A 26,588-nucleotide genomic window follows, 5' to 3' on the forward strand; every position below is an offset into this window, starting at 1 on the left:
TTAGCTGCAGCCTCTGCTTGAAAAGTTTGCTGTAGTTCCTCATGTGGGGAATGAGTATGAAATGCTTGTCCCAGAGAGTCCCCTGCTGTGGGAAACTTGTGGACGGGTAGAACATGAAGTAAGGGACTGACCTGCTGAAGTTGAGCCGACGACTTTGTAGGTGAGGATTTGGTTCTGTTACTGGGAAGCCTGCTGGTTTTGCTGGGTCTTGTACTGCTTTCCTGGCAGTGGGAAAGGAGCAGCAGTGAATTGCTGCCTTTTGGCGGGTGGCTTTGTTTCCCACCAGTTATTTATTTGGAATATTTTCAGGATATCCTAACGACAAGTGGTAACTTTTCATGTTACACAGAAGACGATGCGTCCCTCTGAAGGGAAATGCAGACATCCCGTGGCTTCTGGTGGAACTGGTCCAGAGTAGCCTGAGCTTTCTCCCAAGCTGATGGAGAGATCCAGTGACATTGCATAGGGAAAATTATATAGTATTAGAGTTGGAGCACTGGCATGTGACCAATATATTAGGCGTAACACAGCCTGGCTTGGTGCATGAGTTAGGAATGCGCAGGTACGTGTGCATGGCGCGCCTTTGTCAAGCTGCTTTGAGTTTTCTTTCATGATGCTCACGGCGTTGAGGTTTAGAATATAGATTCCTTTTGTCAAATTGAGTGCGAAAGCTGTTACAGCAAGTTTATGCTCTGCTAGTGAAATGATATTCATGTTTGCAGTTGTGTTGGCTATGTGGGGACAGACCTATGTGACTTAAGATAGTATGTGGGCAGGTGAGCAGTTTCAGCAAGTGAGTCAGAGGAAGGGACGAGGTGAATAATAGCGAGTTTGAAGAGTGGTATTCCTTGGCATTGTAGCTATGGCCGTATGTTAAAAACAAACAAAAACCAGTGACTGACATAAGCAGAGGTTAAGAATTGCTTCAGAGAGGGTAAGGAGCAGTTCAGAATTTGGTTATATATAACAGTCTGGAGGTGTAAAGGAATATGTCTCCCAATTATTATTCAGGGGCCACGTCATCTCATACATTAAGAGCTATGAAGAGCGTTCTTTCTTATTCACACTATGTCGTTTATATTGTTTTCCAGTTGTGCACATTTTCCATAAACACGAATGGAAGAAACGTTTGTGGAAACTCTGGAGATTAAAGTACAATGATGGACTTCTAAAAGAATTCAATAATGCAAAAATACTATTTTCAAAAATACTGTGACATAGGATTATTCTATAATCCTCTGCCATGTGAGAATCATTGCTAGCTTTTTTCTGACAAGTTAAATGTTCAGTTAAGTGTTAAAACAAATCTTAATGCAGAATAATCTGTTTGTAAACTTAGTGCCTTCTATCCTATGGTATTTTAGATGGGAACTATCCTTTGCATGTGTTCATAAGTAACTGACTAATAATTAACCAAACACATGCAATATTCCAAATATATTGCTTTCAAAGGGTTTGCAGCAGTCTGTCTATCCTGAGTCATGTGGTTGTGGAATTTGTCTGATAGGAAATGTTTTGCAGTAATGGAAATCAGTTACTGTGCAGAAAAGTGGAATAAATTCTTAATACTCTGGAGTAATCAGTGTTAGTTTTAGCTGCTTATATAGGTTATATAGGTTAACGCTTTTGCGTCTTATTTCAAATCTCTGATTTGCTCTGCAATGAGCTCTTTGAATTTGTTCTATACGGTAATGTATACTTAAATGGGAAAAGGTGTGTATGCATAATTCATCAGACCATCTGTATTAGGCACTTCTCTTTAGTGAGCCCACCCTATGTGCCTCTACTGTCGTCTTTGGTCGTTTGCAGTAAATAAACCCTTTTGTTGACAGACTACACCTAGTCACACCAACAGACTCCTCTGTCTTTGGCAAAGCTTCCATTTTAAGCAATTACTTCCTAGGTACTTCAAATTTCAACACGTTGGAAGTCAATGCAGGTTGCCCCAAGTATTTTTTTGAACTAATCTGACAATGCACGTAAACAGATTAATTGGGTCGGTGGAGAATAGAAGGGACTTAAAAATAGAAGTCTGCTTTTAGTCCCAGCAATTTAGTATATAGGGTTCTCATTTGTGCCTGTTGATCTAACTTTTGCTCTTTAAATAATAGGTATTCCAATAGATTATTTTAAGTTCAAAATGTGAAATTTCATTGCCGTAATAAACTGGCAAAAACAAGGGAAAAAAACAAACCTGGCTGTCATAAAGTTTCCCAGTGCTAGTGATTTTTTTTTTTTTTTTTTTCTGGGCAGACCTTTATAGGTGATGCTGTGGCTCACTGGTCCTCAGAGTCACATTCTTCTTATACAGTGTGATGTTGCAATATTGACATTATGTTGTGACATGCTAAAGCATGTTTATTGAGTTATCTTTAATGTGTTACTCAGCCTAGTCTGCCAGAATGTCAGTTGTGCCGGTTTATCATTTTCGCCATTATTTCCTTGTTATTGTGGACGAATCTTGTTGTGCAGCCACCTTCTACTCACTGGCATTTCTAGTGTTATGCAGTATTTTCTGCTGAAGCTTGGGTGGGGATACCTATGGATTTTCATAAAGCACTTGGTGAATATTGGGGTTTTAAAATAATAGGCACTTGTTCTAAATGGTAGTAGTGGGAATTGTAGTGTGATAATGTGTAGCTATAACACTAAAGTGGAAGTGCACATCTATATTATTGCTGTAATATTTTGTCCAGCTGAGACTGAGATAGCTGCAAAAATGTTTTTTTTCATGGGATGGACAAGTCACCCACACCTGTTATCTGACATGCTTAGATTTAAACCCTTTATCATGTAGGGGAAAAATATTTTAGAATTTAAATTAAGTAATCGCCGCCCCCCTCCGCATTCTTCCCAGGAGATTGTAATAAAGCAATGCTAAACCATCTATGAGTAGTGACAAAGCAAGAGGAATGGTAGAGCAGACCTCGCCAGCAGAAAGAGCAAGGGTTAATAACCTAACAGTAATGTCAGAATCTTGTTTGTTTGCTGGCTTTTAAGCTATCAAGATTATTCTGTACAGTATATAGGGGAAAAAAAGCCAACGCTCTGGAAAGGAGTTGTTCCTAAATCTGTTACAGGAATACAGTGGATCGTATATTCTGTGACCAAATCTTGAACGTGGAGGTACCACCGTAGACGTATACAGATTTTTGTCTCTAAGGAACTAATCTGTAAACTTAACAATTTCTGTGTGTATGAAAACCAAATTTGAAAGACACATCAGGTAGAGCTGTAATCTGCTGGTGCATGCAATCCCTTCTCTTAAGTGTTTTGTAATGTAAGTAGGCATTTAGCTAAAATTACGACTTGCCTTTTGAACACTGAAGACTGAATAAAAAGGGCAGAGAACAGGACGCGCAGTGTCAGTCCAGCCTAAACTGTGAAGCCTCTGGGTGACTGTTGTATATTACCTTTCTGAACATCAAGGAAACACAGCAGTAGTTCTCCTGTAGAAAAGCTACGAAGCATGTGTGTTTGCTTTGCTTTTTCTGTTTTTAATAGTAGGAATCAATAGACTGACACTGACTTTGGCAAAAAGTCATTAGAGAACCGCTTCTAATTTAGCATCATTTAACAATCTGAGTCTGCAAATTTAAGCTACAAATGGCTCAATGAATGTAAACCCTTTGTCAAATAGATAAATGTGGATGTGATACTGAGGCTCCCAGAGAGACTAAATGCTGTTAGGAACAAAAGCTTAATAGCAATGCCTGAGCCAAATATTGCTTTGTTTCTGTGGAAAACAAATTTGAATTAACCAGTGGGCTGTAATTATGCTGCAAACAGCTTGAGACCTCTGATAGTTTAGTTGTTTAAGAAGGAATTTTGAAGAGAATATTTTCTGAGCACGTATCCTTGGGAAATCATACTGAAACAGTAGATAATGTTGCTCAGTCCTCTTCTGCTGGCTTTGTGGGACCTAATTTTGTGCTGACTTTGGTCACGGTGTGGCCGTACTTTGAAGTGATACAAAAAGGTTCAAGTGATGTTGGAAATATCCTCATTTCTGCGTTGTCCTCCTTTCCACCCAGGTCACTGGTGTATGGAACAGTGATTGTGTCTTTGGTCATTGGAGTGTTTCCAGTAGCTTTCTTTGTGGTCATCTAATGGGCTTGTGTGCTTGGGCAGAAACTTCTTGTCAAGCTGGTGATTGTGTTGATGTCCAGAGACTTAACTATATTAAAAAAAAACCCAAACAACTATATAAAAAAAAAAGTTAAAGGCTTGACTTTTACCCACTAGTCTCCAAAACTTTTACTTCTAGAGCAGGTTAAATGGGTTACCCTGAGCCTGACTCTGGTTGAACAAGGTTCGGTGTGCCTGTCCTTCGGGTCTGTGGTGGTGGTGTTCCCCTTGTGGCCTCGCTGCCTTTAGTGATTGTGCTTGCAGAGCTGCTTGGGCTACATTGCTGCAGTACTTAATTTCCCCTTAAAGTTGTCATTTCAATGAGCATCTCATGCTGTAACAGTGTCCAAACAGCAGTTAAAATTGGAGAGCTACCTGCCTCTGCTTGCTGTCCATCAGCATGTGTCCAGAAATGATCGTTGTCCTTCTCTGCTGATTTTGGAAGTTTGGAAGCCCTGTATCCTCTTGTGCTGCTGTCCTTGGCCGGAGCCTTGTGAAAGTAAGATGCAACTTCTCACTGGTTTCTTCTGCTGTATAGAGCTTGGTTTTCTGTTCTCCTTTTACAGAATACCCTTAGTTAAGAGTAAAGGTAGAAAATGGGTATAGGAACATCTATTTGTTTTCAATTTAAGAAACGGTAAGCTTTATTTTATGCATTTTTCCTGGAGTGGAGATTTAGAAGAGCTCAGTATCAAGTTAGCAGAACATTTAAACGTTTGTTTAGTTTTACTGTTGTCCTCCTAATCTATAAACAAGGTCAGGTGTAAAAAGTGAGATATGCAAATATAAACATCAGAGCATTGCCCAAGGTGAACATTATTCTACACTAGCTACTGTAGCTACTTTTGAAAATTGTACCCACAGTAGTTAATATGCAGTAGTAATTCACTCGAGGTAAAGTCTTGCAGACTTCTGGTTTTGGTGGCCCCTTTCAAGTAAACAGCTTTAAAATGGCATTTTTATGAAATGCAGTAACCTAATAAACAGAAAGTGTTTCTAGTTACATTATCAGCCTCTAGTCCATCTATAAAACTACACTCTTTAAACTACTCAGTAAAAACAATGATAGCTGAAGCTGATGGCGTGGGACTAGTGGTCGTAATAGGGGAAAAAAGCCATGACTGGTACTCTTGATTCGTACTCCTCATGCTCTGTGTGTGTCACAGGTCATTTCAGTCCTGCCTTCCAGCACTGTTCTTGTGATCGTCCTACTTTCAGACCTTTAGCAGCAGCCTGTGTCAGTACCTGAATGCATCCAAAGCAAGAACTGAAGTTTGCTGAACATGGTGGCTGGCCTGTTAAGAGAGGAGTTAACTTGCTCTGACAACCTCTCAGAACAAACATGACCTTTTGTCTTTGTTTTCTCTTCTAGCTGGAGTCATGTATCTATTTTCAAATGTAAACTTGCATTTCCTATAGAAACTTTTGCTGTATTTTTGTAAGAAGAAACTATTAACCAATTACAAAACTGGCTAGTTTTACTGGGTGACTGATTCCACAAAGGAATTAAGTTAGGAACTCCTGTTAAGACTTAGTAACAAAAAGATTAGATGTTATTTTTAGGAGAGGACAAGTATAAAACTAACTTCTTCACCAGAATAAAGGATGTCCTGAAATTGTATGGGTAGCAGATACAGGATGGAAGAAATGTGAAATACTGTGATTGTGTAATTTGTTAATCTACATTACATTAATATTTTAATTCCCTAATAGAATCATTATGAGGTTTTCTTTCATACAGTGCTGCCATATCAGTTATGCTTATTGAGCTCCTAGGTGGCCATATAATTTGGGGAATTCCTAAATTCATTACTCAGGAAGCTGGAACATCTGTTCATCATGGGAAGACAGTAAGATAGTCAATACTTAAATTATTTTTTGGCAGACTAAGCATACTAAAATACTTTTTGGCAGATTATGCATACAAAGTAAAGAATTACTCTATATCTAACAGTAAATGTAGTATTTCCCTGGCTTTTCCATTAATAGGTTCATTAGCAAAATACATGCATAGCTGCATGTATGGGATAGCCCTGTAACATACCACATTTTTTTGATGGATCATAAAATAGTAAAGCTTTGTCTTAAAATAAAAGTATCTTAATATGAAATTGAAAACTGGTTCTTTGCTGATAAATACCAGAGCACTGGCACACGCCAGGAGTGATTGCTGAAGATGCTATTCACCAGTGACCAGAACACTTGCAGTCATGGTTCATTGGGCAGTAATTTGACATAGAAAATAAGGTTATAATCCTTTCAAAAACAAGCTATTGAGCTTCACCAAATTAAGAATTCGCTGTCTGGCCAATATGGCTTTGGCAAGCTTTTGCTGAGTTACGTAAAGCCTGTGGGTCTTAAATAAATCAGAGAACATGCACTCTAAAATATCTGTAGCTGTAGGCTGATCTCCTTACTTTGTTTTCAAAGTCTGTGCACTATGCTTTGCAATTTCAAACAGATCAATGGTTTACTGATGTAAAATGAACAAATCCCCAATAATAATCATAGTTGCCATGTTTCTGTTGCATCAGAATCGGAATGAGTTTAATTTCTCAAGAAAACATCATAACAGAACATTGTTTTTTCATTCCTGCCACCGGGCACTATACAAAATGGCAATGTGTATTTGAATATTTTAATCTACAGTAAAACTTGTCTTCGTTTACACAGAATCCAGCTTTCATGGGTCACCTGGATGCCTCTGAGCTGTTTTAATGGGTTAATATTTGCTATGTGCTTCAGAAAGCAGTTTGCCTCTGAATCATGTCGTAACTCCAGCCAGTCCAAAGATACTCGTCAGTATTTGCTGGAAAGTTCCAGTACATAAGGCATATTTTGAAGGAAGGTACAAATCACAATTATGCTAGAGGTGTGGGCATCTATGTCAGCAAGCTTTCAGTTAAGGAGTGGGTGAATAAAGTTCAAGTTCTGGGTCTGACTACAGGGTCGCGTATCCTCTCCGCGGTCACAGGCTTAGTAGCTCTTCTGCTGTATATGTATCTCTGTTTCAACCTTTAAAGTCAGTGCACTGTTTCCATAATTCACAGCATTTGATCTAGAGAGGTTGCACACAGCTGGGAGCAGTAATGGGCAGAAGTCCTGTAAGTGCTTTGGTCAGTCTGTGCGTTTTCAAATTGCATCTTTAGTAGTACTCTGAAGTACTAAGCTCCCTAATGTTTGTGCTAGTCTAGGCATTTACTCGTGCCACTTCTCTGTGTGCAGGTTCTAGCAGTTGAACCTAGAAACTCATGAAGACCCATTGAGACTATTTTCACCTTTCAGTTGTCTTTTCACTAACAGAAGTCAGCTGTTCTTGTTGTTACTCCACTATATTTTGTCCTGTGTTGTGACAAGATCTAGGGAGTGATACACCTGACCAGTACTTACAAGCCACTGAACTTGTATCTTTCAAATCAATGAAACATTAAATAGTGCTACTGAATTGTTCCATTTGAATTCATTTTCTCCACTAGGGTGGTGCTTCATTATGATTCTCCTTTGCCCGTGCTATGAAAAAGAAAATCCCACAAACACAAACCCAAAAAGTCAGTGTAGCTGCTTCGCATTAGCTTAGCAAGACTCTTCAACTGTTGTAGTATTTTTTTTCATAGATCAACATTTGGCTTATGGTCGTCTTTCTAGTTCTAAAGCAACTGCTAATTTTAAACATTGTCAAAGAGGGTGTTCAGGTACCTTTTAGTAGATGAACAAGATGAAAAGCAATATCTTTAGAGAGAAAATAAGTGGAAGTGAATCCAGTGGGCATTCATCTACAGAAAGAAAACTTATTTTAACATCTTAATGGTAAAAAGCAAAGCTGTCTTCCTCCAAAACTGTCAGCAAATTAGGAAATTAAGATATATAATTAATATACATAAACGTACATTCCACATTTCATCACTACAAAAATACCAGTTAAAAGTACTTGGATTAATTCGGAGTCACGAGAAAAGCACATTTGGTTACAGTAGCTAGGAAAAAAACCATGCTGTACTTGAAAGAATCAACATAAGGTTAGAAGGAAAAATGAGTGACAGCTTATTCTGTGATAGCAACTAATTAACCCACGGTGCCTTCCTCTGCATTGTGAGCCACTGCTTCCCAGAGGTTGCAGAAAGATTCAGGCAGCTCCTCAGCCTTGCTATTGCGATGCCCGTATTCATTTCAGTTAAGAACGAGGGAACGGTGGAGTGTAATACCATAATGTTCAACCCCTCCAGACCAAGTGTGTTCATTGAAAATGGTGTTAATATCCCAATCTGAGCAACTTGTGAATTATCACTGCATGTTGTTGTAGTTTTAGGTGTCTCCTCCAACTTTTTTTTAACGCTGGTTAAAAATGCTGCTGCTGCACTTCTTGTTTAATGATTTCTATTGATCAGAACAATGGAATTAATTAGAAAATTAGTTAGCTTGCTGCTTTGGTGGTATGCTTAATTGCGATATACTGTACTTACAATAAAGTAAAAAATCAATATGTTCACATTAATTAGTATCTAATTATTTATAGTGCTTAGCAGACCTATGTTAATGAATGTAAATAATGCCTTTGGCAAGTGTCCAAACACGACAGATATACTTAGTTTTTGTTGGGAATTCGGTTGGGTATAAAGTGCGTTACCAGTCTGTGCTGGGTGTGAATGCCAGGTTGTTTCTGAATATTCACTTTACAGCCTCCTAAACAGAAGTTGTTCTGAATGGTTTAAAATTTCTGTGCAGGGCAGTTTGAAATTACTCTCACTGTAGCTGATAGAGTGCCCGAGTTTTGCTGTTTCTTTGTGTGTTGGTATCAACACAGTGAGTAAGTGCTGTTGCATTTTCATTTTATCTTACAAAGCCTGGTTTCTCTTGTTGCATGAAGATAAGTGTTGAAACTGGTACAAAGCCAGGGACAAACTCATAATTTCTGGTTGCTCCGGGAGTGCTCTTTTCCTCTCGATGAATGTCACAAGGCTGGGATTCAGGGGATCAGTGCGCTGTTGCCAGGTGTTATTGCTGACTTGCATTGTAACTTCTGCCAAAACCGGCTCCTGAATGTCACTTTCTGCATGACGGGAGAGGTATGCTGCCTGCCCGCACTGCTAAAGCTGTAGGTAAAAAAGGTGGTGTATTTGGGGGGTGAACCCAAAAACCCCAAACCAACAAACGCCCCACACTCCCCGAAACCCCACAAAGAAATCCCCTCGTAACAAAACCAAATTTAAAAAAAAAATATTTGCGTCGTTCTTAAGATATAAAACAAAAACCAGTATAGGAAAAATATAATTTGGTTATCTTTTAAGTTTATCCTCATGGACTCATACGCAGCCAAGTTAATGTTTGAGACTAGAACGGCAAGATTTATTTTCTGGTGCATTTTTATAGTGTGGAAATTTGCAATTTTAATGTCTAATTCGCATATGCAGGTCCCTGTATATACATATTAGCAAATGTGGGAGAGAAATAATGAAAATCTTTTCTGCAGAAAAGCATCAAGCTGCGGAGCTTATATGTGTGGTATAGGTATTAGACAGCTGTCCGTTATGTATTGAAAAATTAGGCAGGGGAAAAAACTGCTCATAGCCACACCTGGCATATTGAACGCGTACTTCTAAGTATTGCAAGTATTTTGAAATGTATTGTGTCCTCTCTGTTGGCTGTGCAGTCGTAACAAGGTGTCACCTGCTATAGAGGACCTCTCAGGACAAAGCTGGGAAGCTGTATATGATGTGGCCTGTTCAGAAGAAAGCTTCCGTTATCACTGCCATTCTCGGAATAAATGAATCATGTCAAGGTCTTTGCCTTCATTTGTAAAATTTACAAAGTACTCTGGATGCCGGGAAATAAAGTAACATGGTGTATGTGGCAAACATGGTAAAAAGCCCCCTGTGAACAGCCAAGGAAGGTCGTTTACTTGTACATTTATTTTCCTAATGACTTCAACTGATGCGTATATCTTCTGTTTTATTCTGAGTTTAGAAAAAGTCTTTTAAAAGCTGCTTCAAATAATGGCTATCTGACCTGACAGTTCAGGAAGATCTTTCAAGAGCAGATAGAGTCAGATTCATGCTAATTGAATCTGTGGTTCCTTCCCACCCATGCGTACAAGTCTCCCCACATTATTTTATATTTCTTTTTCAAGACAGTACAAATTTAGAGACTGGGTGTCCTTTGAAATTATGCTAGCCTCTTTCCTTGATGTGATTGTATTAATACTAAATGAAACAAACAAAAACCACATCATGTGCCCGCCCTGCCCCAACCCCAAAACATCGTAGAACAAAGTGAATAAAAATATTTGGGTTATGAGCTAGCAACTGCTCTGCTGCTGTGTTACAATGTTGGGTGCCAAAGACAGTTTGGAGAGCACTTTTCTAAGGTACACCCTGTAAGACTTTAATTTACACTCTGGATATGCTTTATAAAATAGAAGTAATTCTGTTTCAGTAATGACAGTTCTGGCATGATGCACTATATCCACATTTACTAATTTTTTCAGATGTCCGAGTATTGGGTTGCTACAGGTCAAAGCTATTTAAATGTACCCTTGTTCCTACAATCTGTTATGATGTCTGTGTGCATAAAACCTCACTGTTTCAAACCCATGTACACTGTTGAATGGGAATTTGTTGTGAATATGTTTTCATATCTGACCTTCTGTACTCATGGGTTTGAACAAGGCACTACAGTGCTCTCAGGGTTATGTGTGAGTTTCAGAAAGTGCTCTACATAGTCCATGTACCCAAAGAAGGTGGGGGTAAATACTTTTTTTTAAAAAAGAAGCAACTTCTTCTGGGAAAAAAACTTTGTTACAATTATTTTTAATCTGAAAATTCCAAATATGTCCTTACACAGTGATCAGTCAAAATTGGGGAGGGGGGGGAAGGAGAGAAATTTACCCATATTCTTGTCATTTAAAGTAATTTCTGAAACTAGCTCAGAGGCCAATGTTTTAACCTGCACCTTTAAAATTTGGAAAACTTTTTGTATCTGAGATTTGTAGCAATTATGTCAAACTGCTATGAATATTTTTTGAAACACGGTGTCTTTATTAATAATGAAGATGCTGTCATCTGTGGATTAACAGCTTGTGTTTGCTAATAAATATTGTGTCTATATGCATTATATTGCTATGCACGCTAATAGGTCGTACATTAGATCATGGAAATTACAGGAACTAGTTATTGTTAATATTTCTGGAGATGAAATTTATTTACATTTTATAGCAATCACAGGTTAGGGTAGTTAGAATCTCATATGCATATCTCTTTATGTAAACCTAATTTACATCTTAAGATTAAAATGGAAGGCTAATAATAGTGCAGTAATTCTTTAACAGTTCTACCTAAAATTAGCCCTTCCTATCTAGATTTGGACAGTAACTGCTTGGAATCAAAAACATAAGTATTGGCTTCACACTAACAAACCTTAAATTAAAATTATGAAGTGGTTGCCTGCAGTAGCAAAATACTGGATATCATGTCCTAAAGGAGTTCCTCTAGTTGTGTGTTTCTAAAGGTAGCTTAAAGTTCCAGCTTGAAATTCCACTATGTATATTTACTATTATTATGTTCATACTTGAGCAAGATAATGCAAGCTGTAAGAATGAAATTACTGAACTTCAATATTGCACTTAGTGTTTCAATCTTTTAGCTTTCCTTGGTGATCTGCAAGCATCCTACAATGCTGGGAGCACACGTAGAAATAAAATAGCGTGCAAGTGTCTTAATCAGGGAGGTGGTTGTGGAAGGAAAAGGGAAAATTTATTAGCAGAAAACTAAGTTTTTAAAGTTACGCTGTTTTAGAGACTGTTAATGCTTCACTTTCTTAGATTAGCTGAAGGGGACCACTAAGGACCAATTCTGTTGCCTGCTTGTTTTTGACCTATAGCCACTATGCTGTTACATTTCATCCCAGAAGACTGTGGTTTTAATGCTCAAGAGCACTGAATGAAAATGAGTTTGTTTGGTCTTAAGGTTTCTTTGTTCTAATCTTCTTAGATCTCTGGTGGAAGAGGAGGATCCTCATATGAAAGTATCTCTTGGTAGCAGCGATATGGGCATCTCTGCCCATCTACAGTCTTCTAAGACAGGGACTACGAGATTTTTCACCAGCAATACTCACAGTTCTGTGGTATTACAGGTAACTAAACGTTCTTGTGTCAGTATTGATCTGTACTGGGAATTTTGGCTGCTCTAAACAATGCCTCCACGTAATAGACTCTATAAACCTCAAAAAAATGCATGTTAGTGTGCTGTGCTGACAATGCGCACAGCAAACATGGCTTGTAAACTCCTTTCCTGTGAACTTTTGAAATCTGACTTTTAGTAACAGCTTGGAAAAAAACCCCTGGCCTTCTCCTTAGGTTATATCCCTGTCCGCTCTGAATTTCTAAGCGGTAATATTGTTTCAACTCTGAAGTGACAGCTGTATCAAAGAAGTTCACTTGAATATAATAATGTAATTATGTTGGGCAAACACTTGTACCATCTCCTGTGTGAAAGCTGCCTTAGGGATGTGAATGAGGAGAGCTCTGTGCTCCTCCTTCATGTCCCGAAGATGGCAGAGCCCTGCCAGGTTTGGTGTAATGCCCTATGCTGGGTCTGGGTGCGTGGCACGACCATATGGTAGAACAGGGAGAGAAAATATAACAAAAGGCTCATGGGTAGAGATAAGAGCAGGAAGATCACTTGGAAATTACTGCCACGGGCAAAGCAGGCTCAACTTGGGGAAATTAGTTTAATTTATTGCCAGTCAAATCAGAGCAGGATAATGAGAAACAAAACCTAAATCTTAACACTCCCCCCCCGCCTTCTTCCGGGGCTTGACTTCGCTCCCGATGTCTCTGCCTCCTCCCCCCGTGTGGCGCAGGGGGACGGGGAATGGGGGTTGCGGTCAGATCATCGCATGTTGTCTCTGCCGCTCCTTCCTTCTCAAGGGGAGGACCCCTCACACTCTCCCCCTGCTCCAGTATGGGGTCCATCCCACAGGAGACAGCCCTCCATGAACTTCTCCAATGTGAGTCCTTCCCACGGGCTGCAGCTCTTCATCATCTGCTCCAGCGTGGGTCCTTTCCACAGAGCGCAGCCCTTCAGGAATGGGCTGCTCCAGCGTGGGTCCCCTGCGGGGTCACAAGTCCTGCCAGGAGCCTGCTCCAGCGTGGGCTTCCCATGGGGTCACAGCAGGCATCTGCCTGCTCTGGCGTGGGGTTCTCCATGGGCTGCAGGTGGGTATCTGCTCCACCGCTAACCTCCCTGGGCTGCAGGGGGACAGCCTGCCTCACCATGGTCTTCACCATGGGCTGCAGGGGAATCTGTGCTCTGGTGCCCCCTCCTTCACTGACCTTGGTGTCTGCAGGGTCGTTCCTCTCACATATTCTCACTCCTCTCTTCACCGCTATTTTTCGGCAGCATTTTTTCCCTGCTTCTTAAATACATTACCTCAGAAGTGCTACCACCATCGCTGATGGGCTTGGCCTTGGCCAGCAGTGGGTCCATCCTGGAGCCGGCTGGCACTGGCTCTGTCGGACATGGGGGAAGCTTCTAGCAGCTTCTCACAGAAGCCAGTCCTGTCAGCCCCCCCCGCTACCAAAACCTTGCCACGCAAACCTCATACAGCTGCCTAAATAGATTGCCTAAGTTCTGGGACAAAAATAGGACCTTTTTTCTTTAAAAAAAATTCAGAAAAGCTAGTGAATCTTCTGTTTTAGTTTCTACAGCTCGGGTGTCTGCGCATAGCTCTCCCTTGTTCGAACACTAGGCAAAGTGTTCAGAGCTTACTTCCTCTTCATTCAATTTTTTTCTTCAAAATTTGAGCAAATGGAGAGCTGGTAGTTGTAAAGCCTTGTTTGTAGGAACTACAGGCAAGTCGTTTGAATCATTGAAATACATTAGTTTTCTATAATTCTGTGTTTGGCTTCTGATTTATTGGAGCTAATACTAATTTTTCATTTTTATGCTGTTCTTTTCTGTGCCACAAATTTGAATGTATATTTCTACTTATCTTTGCAGTTTCAAAAAATACAGCCTTGCTTTAAGATATCTTAAATTTTATACAATGTGGGCTGATGCCAAGATTTGTCTAACTGTTAAATCTATAAAGAAAATATTTACATTCCTGTTAGTACTAGAAAACATCAGACACACCCAGTTGAAGGAAATTGTTTTGTGTTTGAGCTTCTGTTCTGCAGTGTGTGGAGGAGGTGAGTATTCCACCTGTCTTCCAGTATCCCCAGCTGGGCATATTTTCAGAGGAAAATCTTACCCTAGGATGCTGATATGATAAAAAAGGAATTCAACTACATTTAGCCATTGTAAATAATTCAGAAAAGATCAGATATATAATGTGAGCTTACTTTGGAGTTTTTACTATGTAAACCTTGGTAAGAAATTTGATAGAACCAGGTGACAGCTTTCCTTTCAGGCCCCAGTATTTTTCAGCCTGTTAGGCTGCAAAGCACTTAGGCTGGTGTGGAAGCAAAATATATCTGGAGTGCATATGTGTCCAGAACGGGTTGGACCAAAAAAGATATCAGTCCCTACTTGAAAAGTTGCTGGAGTGCAGGTTTACAGAACAAACTCCTTCTTTTAAATAACTTAATTACCGGAATAAAGCTACTTTCTAAGGCCCAGTGTACTTTACATTCTTCAGCTATTTCTGGAAGATAATAATTATCCTGCTTGTTTTCCAATGAATAATTATCATTGAATATATTAGAGATAATGGTTGCAAGATGATTTCTTAGTGACTTTTTGGAACTACAGTATATCTGTACATAATAGTAAGTAAGTATTTACGTAAGGGAAACGAAAGAGATTCCTACTCGCCTCCCAAATCAAGTGGATGCTTTGCGTTATGCTCTTCTTGCAGGGTTTTGACCAACTGCGAGTGGAAGGTTTGCTTTGCGATGTGACGCTAGTTCCAGGAGATGGTGACGAAGTGTTTCCTGTTCACAGAGCGATGATGGCTTCTGCGAGTGATTACTTCAAGGCTATGTTCACAGGTGGTGTTTTTGTTGAAATAATGCATCCTGCTATCTCCAAAGTGCCATCGTTTGGACACTCGGGCGCATGTTCAGTGTTGTGTGTGAATCAGCCCAGGACTGCAAACAACTCTATGTAGTTGTACTCTCTCTGCTGTTGCATATGGGTTTTTAAATTAAACTTTATATTTTAATTTTGTATAAGTCTTTTTGAAATTATTTCAACCCAATCAAAATGATCATATAAACATACCTATGTGTCTTTTTCAGGAGGAATGAAGGAACAGGATTTAATGTGCATTAAGCTCCATGGTGTGAACAAAATAGGCCTAAAGAAAATCATTGATTTCATTTATACTGCAAAACTTTCCCTTAACATGGACAACCTTCAGGACACTCTGGAAGCTGCCAGTTTTTTGCAGATTTTACCTGTTTTGGACTTCTGTAAAGTGTTTCTTATCTCTGGGGTAAGTCTACCTACTTGTTTCATGTTTACAATGATTAAGGCCTCAGTTTGGTTGGGTTTTTTGTTGTTGTTGTTTTGTTTTTTTTTCTCAAAATAAAACAATGACTATGTAATAGTCAAAGTTAAGTCTAAACCCTGCCATTATTCGTAATTTGGATTTGCAGAGAACAAGTTTGCTGTGTAGTTTTTTGAGTCTCTTTTCTTCTGAATATTGCATACAGTGTGAGTTTGATATGAATGTTATACCACATTAAAATTCTTCTAATTCCTAAGCGTATTGCAGTGATGATGGCAGCAGTGATGATCATAGTTCCCAGATTCCTTACTGGATTTCTAGTTTATACCCTCACAGTCTATATCCTTCCATAAGAAAGCTACTTAAACTAGAAAAAAAAAAAGAGTAGTGAGCTGCTCTTGCCCTTTGTGTCTTGAAACCTTTTTGTTTTGAGGAATGAAGCCCACAGTTTCAGTGATCATCACAGAGACCACTACATCTTCTTTGTAAACCAGTGAACTTGGTCACAGTCCTTTAGAATAATATATCCTCTAAAGGGACTATTAACAGGGACGTTACAGAAATGTTGGTTACATGAAAAAGTACCTACAAGGATTTTTATGTTGATTGCTGTATTTTGCTAGAACTAAAAAAGGCCTTGAATGCCTACTGGGAAATATTTTTTCACAATTGCCAAAATAATTGCTTTTGTAAGCAGGGGACAGTCCCCAAAGTAGCAAACCTCTCCTCTTCTATAATAACAGTTAGTTAAAAGACTAATACGTACACAGCTTGTAGCACGGTTGCTTTTGTGCAATTGGAACAAATAGAGCTTGCCCTCTAAAGCAGTACCCTGTAGTTCCAATGCAATGTAGTCAGTCTATTTATGATTTAGAGTTGCCCTGCTGATTTTTATTTATTATAGAGATGAAAATCTCAGGTCCTGAACCCACTCTGGGGGGAGGGGGAACTTTGATAACAACCTTTGTTCCCCTCCTCCTTCCCTTCCTCTTTCAGAGTTGGTGTCCTGTTTTGTTTTGAGACTGTGCTTCGGAGAAGAATGCTGTGCGCCCTTCAGGTTGAATGTCAAACAGTTTTGCAGTTTTCTCTGTATTAAAAACCAACTTGTGTTCTTGCAAAAGCAAGAGAGGCATTAAGGATTCAGCTTGTTAAGTGGTAACTGGCTTCTCCTCTTGTCAGCTTTTTCCTGGGTTCTGTCTTCATGGGTGGGAAAAGGCATGTAAGGAAAGATGTGACATGCAAACACTGCATTTATCTGGCTCCAACCTCTTGTTGAAAGCATTGGATTTATACGTTGTACTTTTCCATTTAATCTTGTTATTTATTAAGCGTAGCTGATATACACATGTTGGGTTGTTTTTCAGAGGTTTTATTTTTTAAACATCCTTTACTTCTTAAAACTTAGGTATCAGAGGTTTCGGGGTCTCACTGCGTGACTGCACTCATTCTGGTGTTACAGTCAACTTGCTGCGTGCATTTTGCATGCTTCAGTTATGTTCACTTTATTCTTAAAACAAGGCAGTCTCAGAATATGGGTGCAGTTATCTGTTTTCTAACTTAAACACGTTATATAAGGAATGCCGATATGTGATGCTTCAATACCTTTCCTAGTTCTTGTCCTGCTGTCTTGCATTACTATAACTGCGAACAGTAAGGAGCACCTACTTTGTGGGGCTGCAGAATGAGCGAGATGCAAGAGCTATGCTGTCAAAGCAGTTCTGCCCAGAGAGACACTGGCATTATTTCTAATGTTTCCTGGATGTTTCCTGATGTTAATGTTAATTGCTTATATACCTCACTAGAAATCTCACTTTAGCTGTAGCAGGGAAACCAGTATGTTCTACATGAGTTATGATATTATTTGGAATTCATCTTTCTGACAGTCTGTAATAAGAAATAAAGAAGCAGGTATTTCCATTGCTCCTCAGAACACAGGCTCAGAAATGTGACCTCCCTAATGAAGGCATGTACTAGGATTTATGTAAGCAAGAGGACTCTAGGCTGCTAATAACAGCAATCTGTTTCGTAAGGAAAGTGTTAGAGGCATTTAGGCTCTATAATGCTACTTTAAAAGCTACTTGCTTTTAGTTTTGGCACATTTTGTAATTGGCCAGTTTTCTGAGAATGTTGTGATAATGTGCCATTAATTTTAATACTCTTAAATCCTACACTACCTCTTTTGTATTGCTCAGGTTTTTTACCTTCCAAAATGATGCAGTCTGCCTCTCCAGGGTTGACGTTGCTATAAATGCCAATTTGGAATAAAGTCTTGCTGTTCTTTTGAATTGGGGATTTGGAGCGGCCTCCCTTTGATGGGAGGTGAGCCCCAGGGACACCGTGTTGCCCTTTCCCATTTCTGCGCAGGGCGGCTGCTTGTTTATTTTGCTTTCCTATAGAAAGAGCTTCTTTTATCTTAAATCATGTTATTTGGAATAATTTTTTTCGTTGTTTGAAATGCTTGTTTTCTGGAGGTTCTTTCACTTACAGTGTTAGCTCAGTCACTGCTTTGGTTCAAGTGAAAAATGTCTTGTTTGATACCATTTTTCAAAAGGGCTGAGGTTCAGAATCAGGAAGACTTTATTTGTTCTCTTAATTTTATTGATTATCTGTTCTTAAATGTTTTTCTCTATATTGAGGTCTAAGGGAACGTCATCTCATTCTTTGTATAACTGTAGAGAGAGTACAAAACTAAAGTTTGGCTGTTAGCCTAGGTATGTTCTCAGCGTCCTTGCATAAAGAACTCTTGAATGAACTTTCTTTGGAATTTGAACAGGAACAAGAACTGGTGAACAAATGTGGTGGTTTTTTTTCCTTTTTTAATTACCACATCTTAGCTTTACAGTGGTTTTGCTCCATTCTTGAAGTAGCATTTCTGTAATTTAAGTCAGTTCTCTGAGGAAGTCTTGAGCTTATTTCTGCTGAAATGAGCTGAGAGCAGCGTCTGAGAGCTGATGTAACCATTCCCAGACAAGTACTTAATTGTCTTTAAATTATCTAGGGAGTCTATTGTTAGAAAGGTTATAGAAGTCAGTTTATGTAAAGCATAATGTAAATGTGTTATTTCATAAAAGGGTATTGGAAATATTTACAAAGAAAAATATAAGCTTAAGGTAGAAGTTCAATTTGTGTAAAAAATACTGAGGCACTCAATGGTACATGTTGTAGCTGACTTGTAAACGTCCTTTTACTTGTTCTTCATCATTTACACCCCTCCTGTCAAGTAGCTCATTGCTCTGATAATCTTTGCTCTGCAGCCGAACAGACTCCCAGAGAAACATTGGAATACTTCCTAAGATGTTTTCAGTCTGTCTTTTAGTATTGTTTTTAAATATTTATAGGTGTACGGTAGACTAGGACTACTCTCAGGTTCACATCTAAATGAGCAATAATGTAATTAAAATTAATAAAAATGCCATGGAAATGTGTTCAGAGTAGTGAGTGCTGGAGAACACACAATGCTTTTGCAAAAGTAGCAGCAGTGTACAAAATGGAGAAAGAGGAGAAACCAATCCGAGTAAATTACAGCACTCGGGAAAATGACAGTGTAATGGGGAAGGGGGTGTTACACTGTAATTAAAGAAAATATTTCAAAACACTGAAAATTAATGTCTTGGCTCTACCTTTCCTATAAGCTGCATAAGAATTTTATTCCTCCTATAATTCTGTGCTTTAGGTTTTTGTAACAACTAGAAGAGTGTCAAATATTGAGCTCTCAATATCTGGAAGTCTGTCTTGTCACAAGAACTTGGTTAACTGAGGATGGAGCAAGATGGTCTCAGTTTTGTGGGAGTGTGGGATCTAATGCCAGGGCCAGCCCTGCCAGCTACCAGAAACCCACCTTTTCTAACATGGGGGTACGATTGATTCTGTTTTCCAAGCTGGTCAAATTTTCTGTGCTTTTATTTCTGGACTTCTGTATATGGGAACCCACAGGAAAACTGGCCATTTCATGGGAGCGTAAACTCTTTCAAACCTGGACCCTTTGAAACATCATGTTAAGTACTTCAGTGTTGAAAGGCATTGAAACAAGTTAGATGCCGAAATATTTTGTGGTATTGGGCTTAACGACTTGATTTTCTGTGCATGTTATTTTTCCTCAGTTGTTTTCCAGGGTTGTTGTTATTGCAGTCATTTTGCTCTGTGCCTAGTTTTGTAGTATTTTACAGTCAGTTACGTTTTTTGCCAGAGCTTGGGTGGTTGCTTCAAAATTTCAAAGAATTAAATCAACTGCTTTCTTGAGAAAGTACTTTGGCTTTTGCATTTGGTTTTTCAGGCTGTAATAACATTGTGCTGTGCTTGACCTTTATGTGTTTTTTTAAAAGCTTTTTAGTATGTTCTGGAACCTTTCCTTTGCTCTGTAATGAGCAATTACAACGAATAATGTGAATGAGCAGCTCTGCACCATAGTCAAAGACCAAGTAAAATAGTGTTTATCTAAAATTCTTGACTTTTTATGAAGTTGCTTAGCTGTTTGTCCAGTTATGGCTTTTAGCTGGTTCTTCATGAGTATCTTGACTAGTTCCTGGATTCACTGTACAATCAGTCTTATACTTTTGTCTGATATTTCCATTCTTCCCGTTCACTTCAGTGGGATTTTCAGAAGCAGCTGTTGCTTCTGTTGATGAGCTCCTGACTGACTAACTTGCACAGAGAACAGTTTCCACACCTCTCATAAGTACCATAGCATAAGTCAAACTCTTGGTTTTTTGTGGTGTGTGGGGTTTTTTTTTTTTAATCAACACTTGAGTAACTTAAGTATTTAAGCAGTATTCTTGTGGTTAATGCTGTCCAACTACGAATATTTAAGTAGAAGTAACTATTGCATTTCATTCTGTTGAAGGATTACTTTTTGGCTCAGGAGTTAACAGCCTCTAGAGTATATATTTTTATGGCTGTGAAATCTTTGCAGTATAATTTAGCCTCATACATTGATTGTTATCTTAGAGCATGGTAAAACTGGTAATAGTACTTTTGCCAAGGAAAGTAACCTTTAAGAAAATATTTAATGTGGTACCCTGGCTTGACGTGAGTGGTGGAATTTGTTACTAAGCCAAACACAGTGCACAATTTCCTGAACATAATGTGGAGTACTTGCAATCATAGCACGAAGTAAAACCCTGAGTACTGTACAATTCCAGTGGATTAATTAAGGCAGTATAAGGTAAGTTTTCCAAGAATTAGGGGGTGACTAGAAACTGGTGTCATGTACATCAGTCATTAACAGTGTGTGATGTGCCTACAAATTTCTCAACTCTGAGTGTTCTGGGAATATATTCCATTGCATAGATCTACAGTGTAACATGGTTATGATGATACATCAACTGGACGCATGCTGGCCACTTGATAGCTGCCATGCGTTCTGCAGTAGGTCAAAATACTTCATTGTAACCTGAACACCATGTACCGATGGTACATAATCTGTACCTTTTTTGCTTTGATCTTCTGAATTCGAGCATGCCTTTTCTGTATGCAATAATATCTTCCTGTCTGATTACCTTGATATGGAGAAATTGCTGCACCTCTGTAGTTTGATGCCAGTAAATGTATTCCAAAGTAGTTTTTAAATGCAGTAACTTTATAGCAAGAGTTAGGATTTGTGGCATACACTGTCAGCTGTTTCTTAAAGGGTGATTTGTCCATTGCTTTATTTTTATTATACGGCTTGGAAGAAATTTTAGAAGAAAGAATGTCCTGTTTTATTTACTTAATTTAAGATACACTGTTACTTCCATTATGCAATTCATTTATGTACATAAAGAATCCTAAAAGGAAATGTACAGAAATTACTTTGATACTGACTCTCAAAAACAGTCAAAAGGAAGAAGAATGTTTTTTAAGGATCAGAGAATGCTTCATAATCCATTGCTAGCTGATGTGATTATATTTTGATATAAACAATGTAGTCTGTCTTGTAATAGAAAAATAATTTGAAGGTATATATTGCACAGATATTTTTTATAATAGAACCCCTGACAGTGCCTCATGTTCGTATTCTAGATAGGACCTGATTACAGGATTAGTGTTCCTGGAGATGGAGAGTAAGATTTGGAACCTTTGACTGAATAAAGGCGTTTCAGGATGTGTGAATGAAGACTTCTGATGACTGCAGATCTTAACTCTAGGGCAAGTTAGATCAGTTTCTAATGAATTAAAAGAAATCTATTACCATACTCAGACTTTTGGCTTCTCTAGTATAAAAGGGCAATGATCAGACTGAGTTATACCGTATTAAAATCTTATCTCTGTCATGACCAGAAGGTCATCTGAAGGTTTTTGAATTCTTAGGCTGCAATCAGGTCATAGTCCTCAATCTTTATAACGTTTTAAAAATAACGATGAATTTCAGAAGTTTAAATTCTTTTGGTGTTACAAATATAATGAGAATCACAAAGTTGTGGAGTTGTCAACATTGAGGAGGACTGACATGGACAGAGACTAGAAAGCATGTGTAAATGAAGCTTGGGTTAGAATAAGGATTGAATGTAAAAAAGCTGCATTTCTCAGCAAGAAGTGCCTGAAAATTGATTTGCTTTGCATATGTACGGCAGAGTTTGCTGAACTGAATTGGCTGGGTTCACTGGAGTCCCACTTTAACGCTATGTCCTGACCCTCCCATCCTCCTTCCTCCCTCTGCCTTGGGTCCCAAGTGACCTCAAATTTAGGAGCCAACGGTGTGAGGAAGGTAAATGCAGCAGCAGTGCAAAAGGTGGGGTTACCAAGATACAGTTGCTCAAGCGTTGAATGAAATTATGTATGATCCATACTGCGAAAGCATTTCATGTGCTGGGTATTTCTAGGGGAAATCCTCCTAAATTAATTTTTTTTAAAAAAGTGTATGCATTAAAAAAAATCTCTACTTTTGTCTTTTTGACAATGACATGTATTTAATTTTGAACATATTCCTTAAGAGCACCACCTTGATTTACTAAAGATGAAATTTTGTTTATTTTGAGGGGAAGAATTAATGGGATTTAGCACTGTAAGTTGTTAGATATATGTGGCATTGATGAGGTAGCTGTGCCATTCTCTTTGGCTGCATTATGACAATACAATTTCAATAATGTTAGGAAATGTCTAATGGCAACACCTATTTCTGTAACCTTGGGCTGATCACCTCTCCCTCAACTGTATTTTCTACGTTTCTTTCTTACAAAGATGTTTGCAGAGCTTTTCAAGGATGAAGTGCTGTATAATTGCTATGTATCATCATTGTATAATGTATTTGACATAATTAATATATGCCATCTGCTTGGTACTTATCTCATTCCTTTCTTCAAAATAAGGAATACATTGGGTCTCCCCTTGCAGTCATGAATATATACATAGCGTTGAATATTTATTTGCTCATGTGTAAATCACCTTGAGCATTGCGAAATGATGAAAAATTGCTGATTCCGTAGTATTAATTAAATTCTACATTATCATTTAGACACCAAATTAAGAAAGTGTTTTGATTCCTCTTTCTGTTTACTTAATAGGTTTCATTGGAAAACTGTGTTGAGGTTGGGCGAATTGCCAACACATACAATCTCACAGAAGTGGATAAATATGTTAATAATTTCATCCTGAAGAACTTCCCTGCGTTATTAAGTACTGGTGAATTTGTGAAACTCCCCTTTGAACGTCTTGCCTTTGTGCTTTCAAGTAATAGCCTTAAGCACTGCACTGAACTTGAACTGTTCAAGGCAGCTTGTCGCTGGCTACGGTATGAGGAGCCTCGGATGGAGTACGCTGCAAAGCTAATGAAGAACATCAGGTTTCCGCTGATGACGCCCCAGGATCTTATTAACTATGTTCAAACGGTGGACTTCATGAGAACTGACAATACCTGTGTAAACTTGCTTTTGGAAGCCAGCAATTACCAAATGATGCCATACATGCAGCCGGTTATGCAGTCGGAGAGAACTGCCATTCGCTCAGACAGCACTCACTTGGTGACGTTGGGGGGAGTGCTGAGGCAGCAGCTGGTTGTCAGCAAGGAGTTACGGATGTACGATGAAAAGGCCCACGAATGGAAATCCTTAGCTCCCATGGATGCACCAAGGTACCAGCACGGCATCGCCGTGATTGGAAACTTTCTTTACGTTGTCGGGGGCCAGAGCAACTACGACACAAAAGGAAAGACGGCGGTTGACACAGTCTTTAGGTTTGATCCTCGCTACAACAAGTGGATGCAAGTTGCATCTTTAAATGAGAAGCGCACCTTCTTCCACCTAAGTGCCCTCAAAGGACATTTGTATGCAGTCGGTGGCCGAAATGCAGCGGGTGAGCTGGGTGAGTGCTTCTCCTCAAGCACGGCTTCTTGCCTTGCTTTTTGGGCCTGGAAATACTGTGCTGCTCTATGAATGGGTGGAGAGGGAACAAGCTGAAGTTGTTGATGTGCAGCTTCTTTCTGGAAACACTGAAAATGCCTAGAGAAATTTGTCTGGATACTGTTAGCAGTTAATTTTTAAAGGGCTTCCACAAAAAATTTCCCAATACATGTATCTTTTGTATTGATCCATATCTGATGCTTCTATCTTTATCATCAAACATGAAGTAAGAGCGTGTCTACCTATATAAGCATGTGTGTGTATATATAGATATAAATGCAACTATACACACACACACAAAGAAAATCATTACTTAAGCTTAGAAACCAAACCCATTCTTTTCACTCTTACGCGATACCTACATGACTTTCTAACTGAAACTTACTGTTCAATGAAGGTTGTATTTTAAAACACACAATCTTTCTCAAATAGTAATTTTGAAATAGTAATTTTCTTCTTCCTTAAAGTGGGTTAATGACGAAGTGATTTGTTTCACTCACAGATCAGTTTGATTCAGATCTCCTGAGTTCTGGACTTTTTAGTTACTAAATATGTTACATTTTGCCTGCGATCTGTTACCTTGTTACACAGTTAACGCACTTATACCAATGACCCTGTCCTGCTGCTTCCTTTTTTGACTCCTTTGCAAATGATGATTCGTTTTCCTTGACCAAAAAAAAAGGAAAAAAAAAAATTTAGGGAAATAAGATGGTTGGAAACAAACAGTAAATACATGGTAACTTTTAATATATCTGAAGTCTGTATTAATCCACTGCATTTTCTGAAGCCACAGTGGTTATCGTTTGCAGTCAAGTCTGGGAGCTTACACTCAATTTTAAATTTGTCTGTGCTTTAAAATTGAAATGTTACGGTGATTTGTTTGGAATTTTAGTATAATATTATATCTAAACCAGATGCAACATTTCATTATTTTGTTTGCTGCTCTCAGCCCAATACTTATGCATGACTTCTCAAGTCTTTGTGGGAGTATCTCTTGCTCCTAAGAACTGCTTTTTAGAAATGCACTGATATCTTCAAGTGCAGTGAGAAGCATGTTGAATTGAAACAATACAAAACCTAATCTGTGGTTTTTATTTTTTTTAATTAATGCATCTCAGTCGTTCACGTATATATACACTTTGTTTCATGATTGAAATGCAGACTGACTTAGGAAGCATAGTGCATTGCTTCCACTGCACAAAACTGGGCTGGTTTTGCTAGAAGTTTAAAATCAATTCTAATGTTTGATGAAATGAGACATTTAAAAATGCCCCTGGTTTAAAAAAAAAAACAAAACAAAACAAAAGACCCGCAAAAAACCCTCAACCCCCCAAAAAAACCAACCATGGGAAACTGTTTTCCATAACTCGTTTTGTCTATACAGCCATTTTCTGATGCAGATCCAGAGGTTTTCAGGTTTCTTCTTACATGTCACTTTATTCACCTGAAAATACATTGTAAAAGCAAGCTTAATGCCTTGTGAAAGACCAAATGTACAAACTAACGTGTATTGATCTTTATCTTGAGTATCAGAAAACCTGACATTCATTGAGCTGTTTTCTAATGGTATGAATTAATAGCAGATAATCAGATTGCTGTCCTTGTGTAATGTACCATCTAAACAGAGTAGGGTTATAACAATGTCAGTGAAAAAGTTGCAAGTCTAACAAAATCAATATGAAATAATACTGTCACTAAGCCAGTGCAATCTGTGTGTACAGCAGGCTTTAAGCTCAGTGTTTTTCCTAAATTAGATCGAGCAGTATTGTTCTGCTGACCTCAAGACTTCTGCAGCTTTAATTAAAATACAAAATCTATCAGCTGTCTAAAATTCTTCTGTAAAGATATCATTAAAATGCTGCAATGATTTTCACACAGACCTGAAAAATGTCATTGGATCATTCTGCAGGAAGAGCACTCTATAAATGCTAAATATTGTAGCTGTCTGGTGCTTTGATTTGGGGCTTCAGTTTCTTTTCTTGTTAATTGTGAGGCAAGTCACTTTTCATTTTCATGTTTCTTTCATAAACCTTGGCAGCTGAAAGATGAAATCCAGCTTAAACTTCCCATTCTCTTCAGATGAGAAAAACTCTCAAGCTTTTCATAGAAGAGAAGGTCAAATGTGTGTTGGACAGGTATTAAAGAAGTTGCCCTTGGGTTCAAACTAATTTCAATCTGTTGTTAGAGAGGAAAAATTCCAAAACCTGAATTCAGCTTTCTGGAAGATCAGCTCTTATGGAAAGGGGCCAAAGGATTAATGTTACTAAAATGAAATTTTTTTTTCTTTCCTTCTGACATTCACTGGAGTAAAAATTATACTTTTTTGAGGGTCTCTATCAAGCCTTCCAAAAACAGTTTTCAAATGTTTAATCTTCTGGGAACTTCGTAAGTACCACTTTCTGCCTCAGTAGTATGTGCTGTGGCAGTAACTAACAGCTGCTCTTTAGCAGCGCACGCCACTGAGCAAGGTGTGGTTCATTGGTAAGGACAGGCGAATTTGCATGTGGTGAATGGTACGTGAATTGGAATATGGGAAATGTATCTTTGAAATACACAGAATTATGAAATTATAATGCAGGTTTGTCAGCCCTGTGACAACTTAGGGCTGTGCAGAAGCATGTAGCACTCCTAGAGGGATTGCGCATAATTCTGGTTGGGTCTTTTTAAACGTCAGAGCAGGCTCCTGCCAAGGATACAGGGAGA

General features: G+C 38.6%; 1 protein-coding gene across 11 annotated transcripts in view; it reads left to right on the forward strand.

The window, feature by feature from the left end:
• The window catches only part of KLHL13 (kelch like family member 13), a 91,473-nt gene that overhangs the window by 51,154 nt on the left and 13,731 nt on the right, over window positions 1-26,588 (forward strand). For all 11 annotated transcript variants that reach the window (XM_075106848.1, XM_075106837.1, XM_075106842.1 and 8 more), the window contains 4 exons: window positions 12,111-12,252; window positions 14,980-15,112; window positions 15,362-15,558; window positions 23,052-23,847. In XM_075106848.1, coding sequence (XP_074962949.1) covers window positions 12,111-12,252; window positions 14,980-15,112; window positions 15,362-15,558; window positions 23,052-23,847 — 1,268 coding nt within the window. The remainder of the gene's footprint in view (window positions 1-12,110; window positions 12,253-14,979; window positions 15,113-15,361; window positions 15,559-23,051; window positions 23,848-26,588) is intronic.

This window comes from Phalacrocorax aristotelis, chromosome 11 (assembly GCF_949628215.1).
Source record: "Phalacrocorax aristotelis chromosome 11, bGulAri2.1, whole genome shotgun sequence".
NCBI classification, from domain to species: Eukaryota; Metazoa; Chordata; class Aves; order Suliformes; family Phalacrocoracidae; genus Phalacrocorax; species Phalacrocorax aristotelis.